Source organism: Balearica regulorum, chromosome 1 (assembly GCF_011004875.1).
Source record: "Balearica regulorum gibbericeps isolate bBalReg1 chromosome 1, bBalReg1.pri, whole genome shotgun sequence".
NCBI classification, from domain to species: Eukaryota; Metazoa; Chordata; class Aves; order Gruiformes; family Gruidae; genus Balearica; species Balearica regulorum.
In genome coordinates, this window is record NC_046184.1 from 53372632 (window position 1) to 53391025 (window position 18394).

Here is an 18394-nt window from a genome sequence, read left to right on the forward strand (position 1 = left end):
ATGGCACAACAGGAGGCTTAGAAATCAGAGCAGGACCACCAAGGTGACCCACTGCCTCTCAATCTCCTACTGCACCCTTCCTTTATTTCAATAACCTTAAATACCCTTTTGAGTTTTTTTACATCTTCTCAACATAGATATTTTATGGAAAAAACCAAAAACCCCTCTGCTTCCTGAGCTGTTTCCATATTTAATGCTCTGTGAAAAATACTTCTGATATACTGATAATATCATTTGTCGGCATGATGTGCAGTATAGATATAAATGGTTTGTTACTGCTATTTCCTTAGGGCTTAAATCTTTTTTCTTGCTTTCTTTTTCAGCTCAAAGAACTGTTCCACTATATCAATTCTGCATTAAGCTGTGTCAGGAGTCAGGCACTGCAATAAAAGAATCTTAGAAAAATTCCCCTTTCTGCTTTCAGTAAACTGAATGTACCAAGGGGATGGGACATTTGGGATGCTTTCATTGGTTTTTCCATTTAATCAAAATGCCTGCTGAGAATCAGGAAGATAACTTACACTAAACTCTTTGAATGGGAATATTATTATTTTTTTCTTCCTGTAAGAATCATTTGTCCTATTACTATGTTCACTTTTTGTGATTTAAATTAAGAAGCAGTTCTCCTATGGAGAAAGTATTTTGAAAATTCCCTACTTTTCCCAGATGTGAAAGGCAAAACAGTCGTCTTTTTTTTTTTCCCTGAGATTTCATCATGTATTATAGGACATGGCTATTTCTGGCATGAATGGTTGAGCAAATTCTGGAAAAACAGAGACAAATTAGCCTAACCCTCCCTTCAGCTTGGAGCTGGACTCATCTCGAGGTCCCTGAAGGCCCCTGCCCATTACACTGCCCCAAGGGAGTGCTGTTTCTTCCCATATATCATTTACAGTCCACATTTCTTGTACAAAACACTGCAGCCCACAAACTGCCACACAATCTCAACTTTTTTGAAAGCAAAAGCTTAACCCCTGGGCAGGACTTGTGTTATATGGCAGTACTGTTAAATTGTGAGGAGGATCTGTAGCGAGTTTCATCTCTTGAATTTCTGAAAAAAGACCAATATTTTGGTCTTTTAGATCTTAGGAGAGGGACCTGCTTGATCTCTTATTAAGACTGAAATCGAGTTGTTTCTTTCTGTCAGAGCAAACATTTGAACAGGCATTTGCTGGAAATAGCCGAGAAACATTATTTATTGCATTTATGTACTGCTAGACCAAACACCAGGAATTATTTTCAAACAAATCCAGTGGGTTTCCTCAGCTGTTCAAGCCAAGAATACTCTGTTTTTAGTCTGATGAGGTATGACAATGTCGGTGCAGGACCTTCATATCATTTCTGCGTCCTGTGAGGCAGAGGTACTATAGTCATTGCAAAGCAATGAGAATTTCTGTGCCAGGTTTTAGCATTTCTCACCACAGGAAATGTTCATGCCTTTGTTTGTTCGTTCTTCTCCCATGTACAAAGACACTCTACCATACTAAGTTCTTATTTTTAAATCTGCACTTGAGTAGATTTCCCCTATTCTCCACTTTATTTTATATGTAAGAAGTTATTCCTAATTTTCTGCAGGGTGTTGGGGGAGAAAGGTTGGCTTGAATTCTCTGTTCTCTCCTATCCCATGCCTATATGACCAAACATCTGCCTAAGAAGACCTTCTGGTTTTGAAATGGGGAAGTCTGTACTAATTTCAAATGACCTCAGAGGCACTGTATGTAAGGCATCTGAAAACTTGAACAGCTTGTTCTGATTCCTTATCTTTCCTGTTGAGTATTACTGAAAACTGCCGATGCAAACAGCAATGCAGCAACTACCAAGACAAATTAACATTACTGAAATGTTTGACTTTCTCTTTACAGGAAGTACCAGATAAGAACAAAGCCAATGGACTATATTTTAGAGATGGGAAATGTCGAATTGACTACATCCTGGTATATAGAAAATCTAATCCACAGACAGAAAAGAGGGAGGTATTTGAGAGAAATATCAGAGCAGAAGGTCTTCAAATGGAAAAAGAGGTAAGAGAGCTTTCTTGAAAAAAACTTCCAACATTTAGAGCTGTGTAGAATCTAAGAGTATGAGTTTTGTTTACTCTGAAACCCCTTCACTCTGTTGTAGGAGTGCAAAAATGCTTTTAAGCATGCCTAAATATAGGCTATTTATTGCTAGAGCAGTGGGAAAGCATAGCCTAAAGGAAAATCAGACGGATTGAAGGCCAAAACAAGCCATTACAGTCATCTTTTTCAACCTTATGCACAAGTAGGCCACAGAATTTCATCCACTGTGCTGTGCAATAGAGAAAACGAGTGCTGGGTTTGGATGGCCTAAATTCTACTGATCGCAATCCACATTTCTGCACCTATGTTTCCTTTTAGCCACTTGCTCCGCTCTCTGCTGAGGCTCTTGGTACTCTTTCCAGAGACTTAACTAGACCCCTGCCTTACTTTTCCTGTCAGCTTAGCCACAGGGACTCAAGTGGTGTTTTGGTAGTTTGAAAACAGTCTAAAGTCTCCACCAGGAGAGATGCTGAAGAAGTCTCTGATGTTTGGGCAGTGTAGAAAATGAACATGGAATGAATCCTCCCTATCGATGCATCTGCCCAATAGTTTCAAACCAATCTTTTCCTACTTCATGATTTTTGCAGATTTATTGCTGTGCAAAGGTCAGCAGTGAAAACTGTGAAATCACTTAACGTTTTAAGTATTATGAAACTTATTGCAAAATTCTGCACAGAAAACTTGTTCAAACTGATTATTTAAGTGCTTACTACAGAGTTTTCTTGTGGCTTTCAAGTCCATTTATTTGGACTTTGCTGCCTAGGCAGCATGAATATTCTGCCCATTTGATTATTCATTTCAGTTTCTATTATGCTACTGACATGCAGTTTTATTTCTTATTAATCTCATTTGGCCTTGGTGTGACTTCTTGCCAGCATCAGTAATTGTACATTTTCTAAACTCAGAATGATCAAAATGAGGTTGTATTACATGACGCAGGCTAATGTTTCTAAAATCGAGGGTAGCAATCTTTTTTAACATATGACTCTGACCTAAAATTAAACCCTAGCATGTCTATTTTATGATCACATTAGTTTCCAAATTGAATTATAATCCTGAAGGAAATAAGTACATTCTTGGTACACTTCCTCCCCACAGAGTAACAACTGTACTGCATAACACTCAGGTTTAAACTAAGCGGTGTGATCTCTTAATGCCTAAATTATTTCTCATTATTTTTACTTCTCCTTTTGGTGAGACTACACATCATTCGGAGTTTCAGTTCTGGGAGATTTTAACAGCAGGCCTGTTTTCTAGTTGTTTGTATATAATATATTTTTTCCACTGGGAAAAGTTTGCTCCCGGATAAAACAAGATAATTGCCTGTGGCTTTGGCCACAGAACTTATACAGAGGCAATAGGCTGTAACCGCTGGACTGACAGAAACTTTTTACCTTCATGAATTTCGTGTGGTTGTTGGTTCATTCTCCTTTGACTACCGGCTGTTCATATATCGACATTTGATTGTGTTAGTCCTGTCTTTTTAATGTGAAATCAGTGGCAGAGAGGAAAACTTACAGAGCTGTTCACACTGCAGTTTCAAAACCATATTCCTCAGAAACACTGCAGAGAGAGAAAAATGCACTGCAGTGGCTTGCTGACAAGTGTAGCACAGCAAAATACCCAGGAAATGGCGAGTGCAGGGACTTTCACTTAACAGCATGAAATGAGAAAGTGAATCTGAAATTAATTCATAAATGTTGCGATAACTTCAGGCACTATGTCAAGATCATATAGCTGGGAAAGGTCTCAACAAGTATGTTTCTGACTCTGGAAAAAGATAACATTTTGCAGGTATTCCACAATGAGTTCGCATGCTTGTTCTTCAGCTATACCACACCACACTCCCGTGGAAGTTCTGTCAGGTTTGGTGCTCTGTATATCCAGTAGTAAACAACGAGGGGACCCCAGACCAAGGAACAGATCATTGAATTAGTGAAGGTATGGAAAACAGAGCTCTAAGAGGGAATGCTAATTGTGTGGAACAGCATAAATCATTTTCTGACCCTTCTCCCTGCTTTTCAGTGTATATTGGGTCTGGATAGGATGACTGTGTTGTCCCAGTCCAACACATGTGATCATATGCATAGAAGCTCTAGGTAAGTTAATTGAAAATATAGGTCACTCCAGGAAATGATACTGTATTTTCTTTTCAGCCAGATATAAAAGTTCCTGTATTGATTTATCCTTTTTTACAGTAGCTCACAAGTGAGATAAATAACTATGATATCCTGGCTCTGAGATTCTTGATGACGCTACTGTTTTCATTTTTTAATACTCTTTGAAACAGCCTTATATATTGGGTAAAATGTAGAGGGCAGTCTCCAAAAAGGAGCAAGCTCTTATCAGAGATGAGGTGCCAATAGCATTGCCAGTTTGTAAGCACTGATGCCTTCTCTAAATATTACACAAGACTTAGACCTTCTAGAGTTGACTAGCAAATGGTTAACAAGAGACTACTGTCCACATTCTGCACGTATGTTTCATATTTATCCAAGTACAAGAAAAACTTGAAACTAAGATCAACCCACTGACGCTCAGAAAACAATAACTTCTGATCACTTTTATGTAAAGAGAAAATACAGATAGTGTCTATCATTCCAAATATAGTGTTCTTCCCTCTGGGACAGTCAGACCTCAGCATTTTTCTGGAAAACCTGTCTTTTCAAGAGAGAATGAAGATTTAGGATTACATTAGACCCATGGTATTTTTCACAAGAATAAAGATTCATAAATTCAGCCTCTTGGCCAAAATCCAGCTGAGTTCCCTTACCCCAAATTATTCCTGCAGCTTCAACTAAAGTATTTTAATCCCTGTCCTAAATGACCAGGTAGAACTAAGTTGCTGTAAACAGTAAGTATGCTGTGCTGGTACATGGATACAGTATTACAGACATCTGTCAGTAAGGTACTTTAAATTATGCTGCACTAATAGAGCATACACAGAGGCAGCCAGCATGGAGCAGGTAGCGTACATAACTTGTTCACTTGAAACCTAATTAAGCTGGACTGTAATGCAATGCAAATGCAGGATAGAGGTAAGGTACTTCAAAGAAATCTATGCTGTATGAACAAACACAGACGACCCTTGGATTTGTAATTTGTAAAAGAGAAGAAGGTCATCTTAGATTTAAGTAAATACGGTGTATCCAAAATTAATCTGATGTTGGGAGGGATCTGGTCATGTAGCTCTAGGACTAGACTACATTTAGTTTGAACTTGGCATGGGGTTTAGGTTTTTTTTGCTTCTCATAACTGCACTAAACTAATTCATATGGAGTATTTCTACTACTAAATGTACTTGATATATTTTGCTTAATGATTGTGTCCAAAGTTTTTTATTTATAATTTGTAAGTTGATTTGATACAGTTTATTTGAAAAGGCATTTGACATGCTAGTAGAAATAGATAGAAATGTAGTAAAGGGGAGCTATTCACATAAATAGTGAAAATAGTATTCAGGGCCTTTATTTTATGTATTTTGCATATTTATGTATACTAATGTTTCAGTATAAAAGCAATGAACTGCTTTAAAGCGATAGCATTCCTTACTGCCTCAAAAAGCAGGTCTTCTCACAGCTACTGGATGCGGAATATATTTCAGGAACTAGTTTCAGATATTTTACAAAGAGCGGTTTAATCCATTTGGGCTTCTGCCCACACATTGATCTTTGCATCTTCCAGATAGAAGAAGATGTTAGTGTAGTGTACTGATCCAGTTTTCAGGAACAATCCAAATTATGTGGGTTTTGTGTTGCATGCCCAAATTAAAAATTTAAACATTGCCGCCATAAGTGTCAAGCTGTCACCAGGGCATCTCTAATTGCATTCAGTCCCTGCCTCAAGCAGCAGATGACATTTCTGGGGCAACATCTGGCAGCCGATATGCAACTGGCTTATACAATAGGCAGTAGAAATATACAATAGATGTTCTCTGGAGAAAACCCCAAAAGACAGGGAACAAAAGCACAGTATAAGCTTCGCTTTTGTTTTGTGAACAAATATCTAGTAGCAGGTATAATCTGAGTCTGAAAGTGATGTTTAGAGATCTTTTTCAGTAGTTGATGCAAAATAATTACAGGATATTATTATTTAATGACTTTTCAAGTTTGCAAGCAGATGTAGATAGGTTCATGGTGAGGTAGGAGTTCTATGAAGCAGTTTCTCTTAATGTGGCTGTAGCTTTGCGCTAATGGGACAGGACTTTAGAGGCTAGAAACGTGTATCCAGTAAGAGACTTATATTTAGCAGCAACTTGGAGCCTGGTTTAAAATGATGAATGTTGAGAGAAATTACAGATGACAGAAAGAGCACACAATATAGTATCTCCGTGACTCTTGGCTCATCCCTGAGTGTAAAACCAAAATAGACTTACGACCATGTCAAAGTGAAGTAAAGGTTAGAAATAAAGAATGAGTATAAAAAACCCAAGAACTTCAAAGACTGAAACTTTAAATATAGTTGTGCTCAGAAAGTGGTGATGTGAAAGAGATGTTATAATCAACAGCTATTGCTCCTGTTCATAGTCAAATATTACCATCTTTCTGGCAAAAATGACATCTACTACTTTTTGTTGTTGTTGTTGTTAGTACTGCAGAGCCAAAACAGTTATGTGAGACTGATGTGTTTTTTTCTGGTTTGTGCGTCATCACTGCAATTGTTCATGAGACTCCTGTTACATAAACGTTATTGCTCCTTGTGATTCATGGGCAGAAAAGAATTAAGCTGACTTCCAGACCTCAAGTGGCGTTTGCAGATCTGAGTGACGAAAGGTGTTTTATAAACTTAGCTTATGTAATTTGGTTCTCTGAGAAGCAGTGCAAGATAAAACCTCAGTGCCTTTGCAGTTAATTCTAAGTTTCTTTTTCAGTTATGACTTCAGTTTATTCAGTTATTGAAAGAATAGTAACTTGTTTGTAATTTATTGCTGCTATAGATGTTAATTTAATCAACCAGGCATACAGTTTATAACACAGTGCTCAGCCTGTGGCCCACTATTTGCAGCTTGCCAGGAGAGTTTGTGTGGTGGCCAGGAGCAAGCTGCAGATCAGCTGGGGAAGCTTTTCCTGGAGGCTGGTTTTCATTTGGTGCTCATATCCTTTCCTTGTCATGTTGAGCTTACTCTGCACATACCAAAACCCCTATCCACTAGAAAAAAAAGGTGATTAGGGAAAGCTTCCACCACCAAAATTGCATCTACTGTCCTCTGAGCTTTGTTTTACAGAGAGAAAAGCATCTGTGAGCGTGCACTGTGTGAGATATGTGCTAGGAAGCACCAGGACAACTGTGCATGTGATGATCATCCATACTGTGTGGGGAGGTAGGTGGAGGATGTCACCTGTGGCTAACAGGCTTCCCTTTAGGACAAACTGTCATTTGGACAAAACTAGGCCTTCTTGGTCTTTGGAGAAGATCAGATGTTATATTGGGTTTGCGTGGCAAGGTTTTGGTAGCAGGGGGGCTACAGGGGTGGCTTCTGCAAGAAGCTGCTAGAAGCTTCCCCATGTCCAACAGAGCCAAATGCCAGCCGGCTCCAAGACGGACCTGCCACTGGCCAAGGGTGAGCCCATCAGTGACGGTGGTAGCACATCTGGGATAAAGTATTTAAGGGAAAAAACCTGCTGTGGAAGAGCAGCCAGAAGAGAGGAGTGAGAATGTGTGAGAGGAACAACTCTGCAGACACCCAGGTAAGTGCAGAAGGAGGGGGAGGAGGTGCTCCAGGCACCAGAGCAGAGATTCCCCTGCAGCCCATGGGGAAGGCCATGGTGAGGCAGGCTGTGCCCCTGCAGCCCATGGAGGATGATGGTGGAGCAGATATCCACCTGCAGCCCGTGGAGGACCCCACGCCGGAGCAGGTGGAGACACCTGAAGGAGACTGTGGCCCATAGGAAGCCCGTGCTGGAGCAGGCTCCTGGCAGGACCTGTGCCCCCATGGAGAGAGGAGCCCACGCTGGAGCAGGTTTGCTGGCAGGACTTGTGACCCCGTGGGGGACCCACACTGGAGCAGTCTGTTCCTGAAGGTCTGCACCCCATGGGAGGGACCCCACACTGGAGCAGAGGAAGAATGTGAGGAGTCCTCCCCCTGAGGAGGAAGGAGCAGCAGGGACAACGTGTGATGAACTGACCACAACCCCCATTCCCTGTCCCCCTGTGCCGCTGAGCGGGGATTAGGTAGAGAATTGGGGAGTAAAGTTAAGCCTGGGAAGAAGGGAAGGGTGGGGGAATGTGTTAAGAAATGGTTTTGTTTCTCATTCCCCTGCTCCAATTTGATTGGTAATAAATTTCCCCAAGTCGAGTCTCCAAAGGGAGTTTTGTCCACAACAGTAATTGCGGAGTGATCTCCCTGTCCTTATCTCAACCCACGAGCCTTTTGTTATATTTTCTCTCCCCTGTCCAGCTGAAGAGGGGGAGTGATAGAGCGGCTTTGGGAGGCACCTGGCCTCCAGCCACAGATGTAGTTCAATATTCAGTCTATTACTGTACCTAATATCAAGCATTCAGTAGCTTACTCTAGTAAGTTGTTTCAGTCTCTCACTTTTCTGATCCCATTATTCAGTATGTAAATATCTACAGCTAATGAACTTACAGTACAAATTATGCAGCCTGCAGGACTGTGGTTTCACAAACAGCATAATATCCCATTATTAGCAGGTGCAGTTTGTTATTTAATGTTTAAGCACTGTGTCTGATTGCATCCACAAATCATGGATGGAGACATCAAAGTGACATAAACTATGCCCACAAGAAGGGAACCAGACTGAAATGCAAGCCCACCACGTGCATTATAAGTTAAAGTGCTTCCAGCCATTTAATTTAAAACGTTGGGCTGTTAATTTCATTCAAATTCAGCTACAGCAAGCTAAAAACAGACTGGTCTTCCAAAGATTTATTGTTACTTCATTATCTAATGCAAATAGCAAGTGGAGTCTCTTTTCAGCAGTGTTTTACAGAAAAATGTATAGATATGAACAGAACAATGTCCTTTTCCATATAGTGCTCTATACCAGAAAGCATTGTTCCTAAACAGTGGAGGAATTTCCAGCTGCCTGGGTTTCTGAGGGAAAATATTTTAGATTTCAGATACTATGTCCACTGTACAGCACAGTGGCAATTTAGAGGAGAAATTTGAGGAGATACATGGAAGTCTGGATGGATAGAGTTTGAATTCAAATTTCAGTGTGTGGTTTTTAAAAGTAACCTTCTTGATTGTCTGAGGGAGCCCAGAAATGAGTATGTTTCCGAGTTAACAAATTCCAGCCTTTAACAGGGCTTTGTAAAGTTAGTAGGCTAAGAAACTGTTGCTGAAAAATTGATCTACATTTGAAAAAAGTCTGGCTTTTTCGTGGAGTATGGAGGTAATATAGAAAATATGTAGATAACTGAAAAGGGATGAAAAGGCCCTTGAGATACTTCTTTTCCTTCAGGAATGTTGAGTCGGATTTTTTTGTCAAAGAGTTTTCTGTCATCAGTCTTTACAAATCAGAATGTCAAAAACCTTCTGAAGGACACCAAGCTCATGGAAAAAAACAGACAGGCGATAGATTTTAAAAAAAGACGAAGGCTACATATGAAATGTCCCCTATATGTCAGAAGTCACCTTTCCCTTTACAATGATTGGTCTTAAACTGCAATTATTTTTGAGATGTTGTTTGCCTGCCAGTGGCATCAGGAACAAGTGTAATGCACAAGGCTACAATCACTTAATGCACAGTGAGAGTTTTCTTTGCCCAGAGGTGACATGGCTTGCTGCAACACTCCCTGATAGTACTGGCTTAATGAGCAGAAACCTAGAGCTGTCTGTAGGGAACAGAAAGAGTGTATAGAAATGCCAGCAGCACATTTTATGTTCTCATTTCATGTTGATGATTTTGGTGTTGAACTTGTTTTGAAAAGACAGCAGTGTATTTACAGCTTTACACTTCTGAACAGGTAGTGATGATTTCAAATGGCTGCAGTGCCTCCTTGGTCTAGGGGACATTTGCATCTTCCCCTGCAGCATGAAGTGGTGTGGGGCTGCCGTCCCTGGGAGTTGGCCCAGGAGGGAAGCACGAATTGGGAAAGGACAATTCCCTTTCTCACCCACTTTTGGCACAAGGTGTCCAGGCCCTCTCGTCGTCCGATAACTTTCTTCGTTATACCAGGTTAATTCGGTCATGGAGCGAGTGGAGCATTGGCGCTGTGTGCCTTGGATGAACTGTATTTTAACTGTGATAAGAGCCTCACAAATAGAGCTAGTCAAATTACCTCAGTGCCCACACTTTATTGAAAAAGATGTTTCAGTTTATGGCTCTCTGGGCCCAAATTAAATGCAGCATTATCCACTGCATATTTACGTATTTGTTTCTTGCTGTTTGAGTGGTAATGATGTTGTAAATGAAGTTTAATAAAGCCTGACCTGAGAGAAAAATGTTTCTGAGATAGCCACATCGACTGAAACCTCTATCAGCGAGTTAGTCATGTCACCCTGTTTAAAGTCTTATCTGGTTTACAAAATGCTCTTCAGTGCACAAACCTCTTTTGTATTCTTACATGAAAGCTTTCAAAAGAATCTCTGAAAGTGCCTTTTAGACAAAACAGTGTAAAGACCCATTTCTTTCCTCTTGGAGGTCTTCATGGTACAGTGCTTACTGCTTTTCTTAGATACAACTTGTCGTTGTTTCTGTTAATAGACTCAAATAGATCTTTCCATTTATAACAAATCAGATTAACTCCCCTTGCTGAAGTCTCCACTGTCAAGCACTAATATAAGAACCTTGTGCTTACTTTTTTTAACAACCATCTCTTATACCTTTTTAAAATTCAAAACTTTCCATAAAGAAGAAAAACTCCACAGTGAAAATGTAGATAGGAGAAGGACAAAACAGAGACATGTAAAACTGGAAACCATGACTCCATACTTTCTCTTGCAATATGCAAAATTCATGTTATTTTCAATGACTAGTACATTTGGAGACATTTCATCTTCATTTCCAATGTGTTTAGTTGACCTTCTCCTTTCAGGTTAGTTTTATAAATGTCATGGTTTTTAAAAACTGCCATTGTAGGCTAGTAATAACAGTAGAATAGTCAGGGATTTTCACATTCACATACTTCTATACATAGGAAGTAGAAGTATATAGTTTTCCTGTATCTTTCTGTGTTTCTAATAACATAACTAACATTGAGTTTACACAATTTCCTTATGTAGAAATGTTAGGGTTTCAATTTAGTTATTAGATAGGTTTTCAAATTAAATTGGTTGGAAAATTGTCTTCCATAATAAGCTGTTACAATCCATCCATCTAATTTTAGTGTATTCTTTTCACCTTTTTAGTTTAATTGGCTTAGTTCCAGAAGCAGAATTTGTTTTTTTGAAAGAAGTGTATCAGCAAGTTTATTTGCTTGACTGGTAGTTGCTAAATTCCAATGAATATCTTTTTCTCCATTTTTAACATTCTCCTCTTTTCTTCTTCTTTTTTTTTTTTTCCTATGGTGAGGAAAATTGCATAAAATCTTTTTAATCAATCTACTAAAACCTCTTTTATTCAGGTCATTCCCTTTAAAATGGCCATTTAAATGAGACACTTATAACATTCTCATGATTCCACTAATTGTGCAAATCTGATTTGCTCAATTACCAAACATCAATAAGAATAAAGTTCCGGAATGTGATTTTTCATTCTTTAAAATAGAAGCTATAAAGAAGTTATCCACTTTTAGGAGAAAGCTACTCAGAGATGTTTACATGCATTACTTCTTCTGACTTGTTTGTAATACAGGCATGTAAGATAATTTTGGATATAGACTTCAATTTGATGCTCTGAAGAGCACCTCTGGAGTTATTCTTCTTGAGTGTATAGATTAGCTCTGAAAGTCCCATCACCAAGTAACACCAAGCATGCTCCAGTTCAGGATCCTTCACACTATGTTGACAAGGGAGTGAAAGGCAAAAGGAAGATTTTGTTGTTACAATCCAGTTTGTTAACAAGGATTGTATGAAGTTTTGGTTGAGACTAGAAGGATCACATGAAAGATACTTTATTTGAGCACTTGTCAACTGGCTCAAAGCCAAAAGAGTCTCTCTATAAAGCTTTTTCTTAGGATCATTTCTTAACCAGGTCCATTTCTGTAGAATTTTTCTCCTTCCAGTGTATGCACGTTGGTAAGTAGTGAAATCACCATCTCTGAAGTTTGTTAGCAAATCAGAAAGCACTCTTGCCTCGTCCAGAGCACTGGCTCTTTCCCTGCCCTTTTATAGAATCGTAGGGTAATTTGGGTTGGAAAAGACCTCAGGAGGTCTGTAGTCCAACCTGCTCAAAACAGGGTCAGATGTGAGACTATGTTGGTGAGGACTTTCTTGTGTTTTTTTCCAGGTGGATACACCTATACATTTTTTCTGTTTGCCTTTTTTTTTTTTTTTAATATTTCCATTCCATAAAGGAGCCCAGCTACTTTTTATATTTATCTTATATGAAAGGCAGACATTACACTGTTAGCCTAACCTCTAGTAATTCCAAAACCTCAGAGTTTTACTGCACTGTTCTTTATATGCTCTTCTCCACTCAGAAACTTGTCTTCCCATACCTAGACTTCTGTGTCTTTCTATGTCTTATAAGTTAATAATCTGACCTGTGACCTCATTTTCTGGGGAGTCTGGGGAAGCTCAGACTTCCTACCATCATAGGAGTGCTAGCAGGAAGGCACATCTGAAGGTCATCTTCCTGAAGCAAGACTGTCACCAATGCTAGATCAGGATGGCCATGGCTTGCTTCTTCTCTAGCTGTAGTTCACTGCAGACTGCAGACTACAGCCTGGCCCTTCATCTCCAGAGTTCTTGAGTTTGCACTGTGAGAACTATTGCTATTGGGAAATGTAGCTTTCTGAGACAGGATTGGATTAAACAAATGTCCTGAAACAGCAGTCAAAGGGATGGAAGCTGTGGTACGTAGAATGTCCCAGGTCAACAGTCTTGTGTAAATTTATGGATTTTATCATTAGCTACAGAAATTCAGAGGAGAGAAGAATTCAAGTAATAAAATACAGAAAGCACTGACCAAAATCAAGAGGTCTTTTAAAGTACAGAGGACTCTAGTGGGAAGCTTTGTTATTTATGGATTGGGATTTCTCTGTGTGTTCTTTGTGAGCAGAATGAATAAGGTGGGATGGGCGAAATGGATGGCAGCCGAGGCCTTGTGAAATGTCCTGAATCACTTGCTGTCACTGTGATGTGTCCCAGACAGCCAAGCATGAACTAGAGCCACCCATGAAGGTGCAGTTGTACTAAGTCATGTGTTTATGCTACTGCAGAAGTTGGGGTGAGTGGTGAGGAAGGTAACGGGAGTCCAGGGAAAATAAAGTGGTTGTACTGCAGAGCCCCAAGGGGAAAAGAACCATCTTATTGCCTGTAGCTGTTTGCAATGGGGAGGAACAAACCCCTCTGGGCAGCAGTTCATCTCAATCTGAGAAAAATAGAACAAAGGAATTGTACCCTGAAGGTGCCTGTTCCTCTCCATTGCAGGCATCTAAACATAGCTGCCCTGAATCACACCTGTGATGCCTGCTCCTTCAGGCAACTTCTCAGGATCAGTGGGTTTAGAGCCATGATAGTGCCAGTGTTTTCATACGGATACAGCAGCTCCCCAGTGTCCAGCAGGGGAAACTGGGTCAGATACATGGCACACACTGTATCTGTAAACTACTAAAGATAAGCGGGTTTGTTTGTCCTGTGCCCAAGTGATAGCGATGGACTTGCATGAGTGGATCGCAGGATCAACCCTAATACTGGCGGAATGTAAAGCAAACAGCTAACAGAATTGTGTGATAATTGTAAAGTTCAATTCTAAAACCCCCAAGCTACGGAATAGATTAATGCTTCTGCAGATTTTCCATTATTTGACATCATCTGTTCTTTGCTGTTTTGAATGTGAATTGATGAGTGCTTGCCATGCCTATTTACATTTCCATCTTGACCTGTTTTTTTGTCCGTCTTGTGAAAGGAAACAGAATTTCTGTATCTAACTAATGCATTATTCCAGCCAAAAGGCACAATGTAAAATTTATATGGGGAAGGTGAGCACATCAGAGTTTTGGGAAAGAGGGGGAGAAAGATGATGGTCAGAAAGCATTAGGAGGAAGATAGTATCAAGATGTGGAGGCATATGCACGTTAAATCACAGCAGAGAACTAAGAAAAGACCCCTTCCCACTGTATAACTCCCCCTATAAAAATCTGAGTGTAAAAACTGTTCGGAAATACGACACAAGCCCTTAACATCTTGAAACAAATCTTTTGTATTTGTGGAGGATGACTTAACAGAAGGCAGGGAAGGAGAAAGGCAAGGAATTAATAGACATTAATATGGATTAGACTCAGCATACAGTTTTAGCTGAGGAAAGATGGAAACATTTTGAAAATGTGAAAACATTTCATTTAAACAGATTCAAAATTAAATGCCTGATATTAATATGCTATGCTAGTTGGTAAAAAAGGCTTAGCTTTGCAAAAGATAAACAGAAAGAAAAAGAAAGAAGAGAAAATGTTCAGAAGTGATTATATAATCCAGTAATACACCAAAACATGCTATTTTGTGTGGACAATATTTAAGCTTAAATAAAATTGATTTTTTTCATGTGTTTACCTACAAATTTTTAGAAATCTTGTTCAATTTGCTTCATTTTCACATAATTTATTTGGTTTGGTGCCAAAACAAAATCAGTTGTTCTCTTAAATGGCATCACAGCTGATCTCTGAAACATTCATATGGGACTAACTGTGCCTAGCTAGCAAAAGTTATTTGCTGATTCTATTCCTAACTTATTTCATAGACTACCTGTAAGGCATCAAGGATATTTTCCATCAGATACAGTGTAACATGAAAGAAAACCTCATTTCCTAAACTCGTTACTAGATTCCGAATGCAGAACTGAGCTGACAGCAGCCTTTGCAGTCAGGTTCACTGCACAGGCATTTTACTTCCTGTGACTACAGGAAAGTAAAATTAGATCAACAGCCTGGGACACTATGCCAGGACCACAATTTGATTCTGATCTCCTCAGGATATACATGGAAGTGAGTGGAATATTTGCACTTAAGATTTCTTATCCCATGTTCAGAGATTATCACAGTCAGATCCTAAAAATTTGCAGTGGGAACATGAATATGCCTCAGGTTTTCTTGAATACCTAGAATTTGTATTTTCTAAAAAGTGCATATACGCCTCTCTGAATGCCTGACAGGCATTCTCCCTAACTTTATCCATAAAGCCCTTGAACACTGTCCACAAACTATTACCAATATCCAAAAGCACTGATGTGTTTCTTTGTGTTACTCTTGAGTACCTAGCCTCTTGTAAATTGAATTGTTCTAAGTGTATGTCTTTAACAAATGGAATACATGTTTCTAATGCCCTTAACTACTTAATTTTGATCTTGAAGCCTATAGAACAAGGAGATCTCAGAAATTCATTTTAAGTATAATAATAATAATATAGTCCACAGTAAGTGCTGCATACAAATCCTGTTCAAAATATCCTAAAATTATCTCTGAAGGAAATTGGATGGGTTTGCATAAACTTATGCTTTAAATACCATTTTTGCCTGAATAATCTTTAATTTTTATCAAATAGCTCTTTATTTTCTTATTGATTTTTTTTCAAACATCTCCACATCTCTCTTGTAGTTTCTATCCCCTAGTAGAACTGCCAGGGATTTATGCCAAATATACCAATGATGTCTCAGTCCACAGCCCTGCCCGTTATTGTTCTGATCCCTCTTTGGAAGTTTCTTTTAATTTTCTTTGGCAATGTAATCCCTAATTATTAATTCAGTCCTATCAACACTGTTGGGCTTCATGGCTTCTTGTAGCAGCCAGATGCAAGGTGTAGTTGTGCTGAGCATAGGACCACTCTTCCAGATCTGTGGCTTTTAAAAAGGAAGTGACACCATTATTGCTCTCTGAATTGCCCTGTTTTCTTTTTCTAGTACTTGGTTTGTGGTAGGCTTATTTTTCCTAGCGTATTGTCTCTCAAGATGAAATCCTCTGTTTCCTTGATCCTGTATTATCACACATTCCGGGCTAGACTGAAGATGAGCTGTGGCAAATAAGGGAGGTTTCATTTCACAATCTTTTGCAAGTACTTGATTCTCTTGCAAATCATCATAGAGGAGACTGGGGGGGTGTGTGGGGGGTGTGGGGGTCTCAGGAGGCTGGGAGAGCCTTCCACAGCTGCAAGGGCAGGCCAACTACATACTGCCAATTGTTTATCCAACCTTTTCCTAAACACCGGAAGCCTCCCTTGCCAGATCACTGTAATGTTTCAGTATTGTTCAGTTTGATTTCTTTTAACATATCTGACCTAAATCTCCTTTGCTACAATTTAATCCTGTTATTTCTTGCCTGATTCAGAAGTAACGTGGGGAGCAGTTCATTCCCTTCCTACTCACAGCTATTGGTTACTTATTTTTAAAATGTTACTGTATTATCTGCATAGCATTTTCTTCTGTATTTTGAATCACCCCAGCTCTTTCATTTTTTTCCTCTAGGTCAAGTTTCCCAAAAATCTCAATTACACTTACTGTCCTGCTCTGATCTTTAATTGATCCATATATTTCTTTCTTAGGCTAGACTTTACCCCCTGCTGCATAGCTATACAAAAGAAAGGACCAGGGAATTTAAGCCCTGTATACTCTTAGTTTGATTTTTTTTTTCCCCCTCTTCATGCACCTTACTCTACTCTTGCTTCTGTTGCTAACTTCTCTTCTTGATGCTAACAGTGACGCTTCGTGTGTTCATCTTTTCTGTATTTTTTTACCTTTCAGCCTTCTCACTATCTCTGCCTTCTGTGCTACGATAGTGTGTTTGTCAGACCTGGAGTGTCACATGAGACAAGCCATTTCCCTAAGCACAGAGCATGATTTTCCCCCCTCTTTTCTTTCATTATACACTAAAAAAAATCATATGCTGAGATAAATTCATCACTTTAGGCACTTGGTGACATTTCCAACATTAGACTTTCTATTTTCTTGTCAGTGTTGCTGTCACTGCACTTTCCACCAACCATGTGCAGTGGTGGTGATTGCTCAGTTGTTATCCAGAGCTCTTTCCTTATTAGTATTTTGATTCTTTCCTGTTAACCTTTCATGTTTTAAAGGGACGATGGCATCTGTGCTAGATAGGCCCTTCGCTTAAATGCTACCAGAAACAAAAATGTTTTAAAAACTTTCAATTTGTTCCTATTTTGTACTTAAAATACCATCTGGCCAAGTCAAGAATTCCCACATTCTTTTTCCCTTGGTAGTCTGTGGAATTTTACATACGTTTATTTTATACAAAGTTCCTCCAGTTCAAAGGTTAAGATGACTTCCTTTTACTTTCTCAAATTGAAGTTTGACAAAAATACAGATATTTGTAATTTGTTGTGCTCCAGAGGTTGTCATTGGCAGAGGTCTGACATTGTACGTGCCTCCATCGTACATCACACACAGTCAGAGAGCAATGGGTAGGACTAGTTGCCTTGTGTGGTGGCGCAACGGAACCTGGTAAGAGAAAAGTGACGCTGACTGATGTGGAGGACACAAGCAAACAGGGCAGGGAGCTGGGATTCTGGAGGAGGAAACAATCTATCAGTGGGAGAAGTTCGTCAGTTCTGTGTACGTGTGTGTAAGAGAAAGGTAGAGGGGGAGCCGCTTTAAAATATTATGCTGCAGAAATCAGTTATTTTTTAATTTTTTCTTTCCTTTTTGAAGAGCAATATGGTAATTGTGGACAATAGAGCCATGAGATTATTTTAGGAAAGAAATTCACCAGTTGTATTACTTTGATGATAACAATTCGGTTGCATGGCTTTCAGTAGCTATTAGCGAGAATGTAGATAGGTATGTGCCATACAGTTTTCATACCATTTCTTCTCTAACCCATTCACCACTCTGTTCTGATATTTGAAAGAGGTCATGCATGCGGGTGTATGTGTGTTTCTACAGCAGAAGTAACTATAGTGACTCTGTAAAGTTGCATCAAATGATGCAAAGGACATTTCTACACTATGTTTTTTGGACATGCCAAATATTATATTTTAAATATTTGACAGGAAGTACAGCCTGCAGTGTATGAACAATTATAATTCTGTAAGTGGTTGTTTGTTGAGAAAGTGTTCTGCATTTTGCATCATTTTTCCCATTGTCTCGTGATGAAACACTAATGGAATTTCTCCTTTTTAAAAACATCTTTTCTAATATTCATTGGGCCTAAACTGTTTTGGTTTTAAGCAAATTCCTTTCAAGAAAATGATTGAATTATTAGCTATAGAACCCTTGATGTATGAGCCATATTGATTTTTTTCAAAAATAATCTAGTGGAAT

General features: G+C 39.1%; 1 protein-coding gene across 6 annotated transcripts in view; it reads left to right on the plus strand.

The window, feature by feature from the left end:
* ANO4 (anoctamin 4) overlaps positions 1-18394 on the plus strand; it is a 197082-nt gene that overhangs the window by 92392 nt on the left and 86296 nt on the right. For 5 of the 6 annotated variants that reach the window (XM_075749605.1, XM_075749615.1, XM_075749625.1 and 2 more), the window contains one exon: positions 1863-2021. In XM_075749605.1, the coding sequence (XP_075605720.1) occupies positions 1863-2021 (159 nt within the window). Of the gene's footprint in view, positions 1-1862; positions 2022-18394 lie in introns of those variants that run through there. The other variant, XM_075749653.1, reaches the window with a different exon arrangement.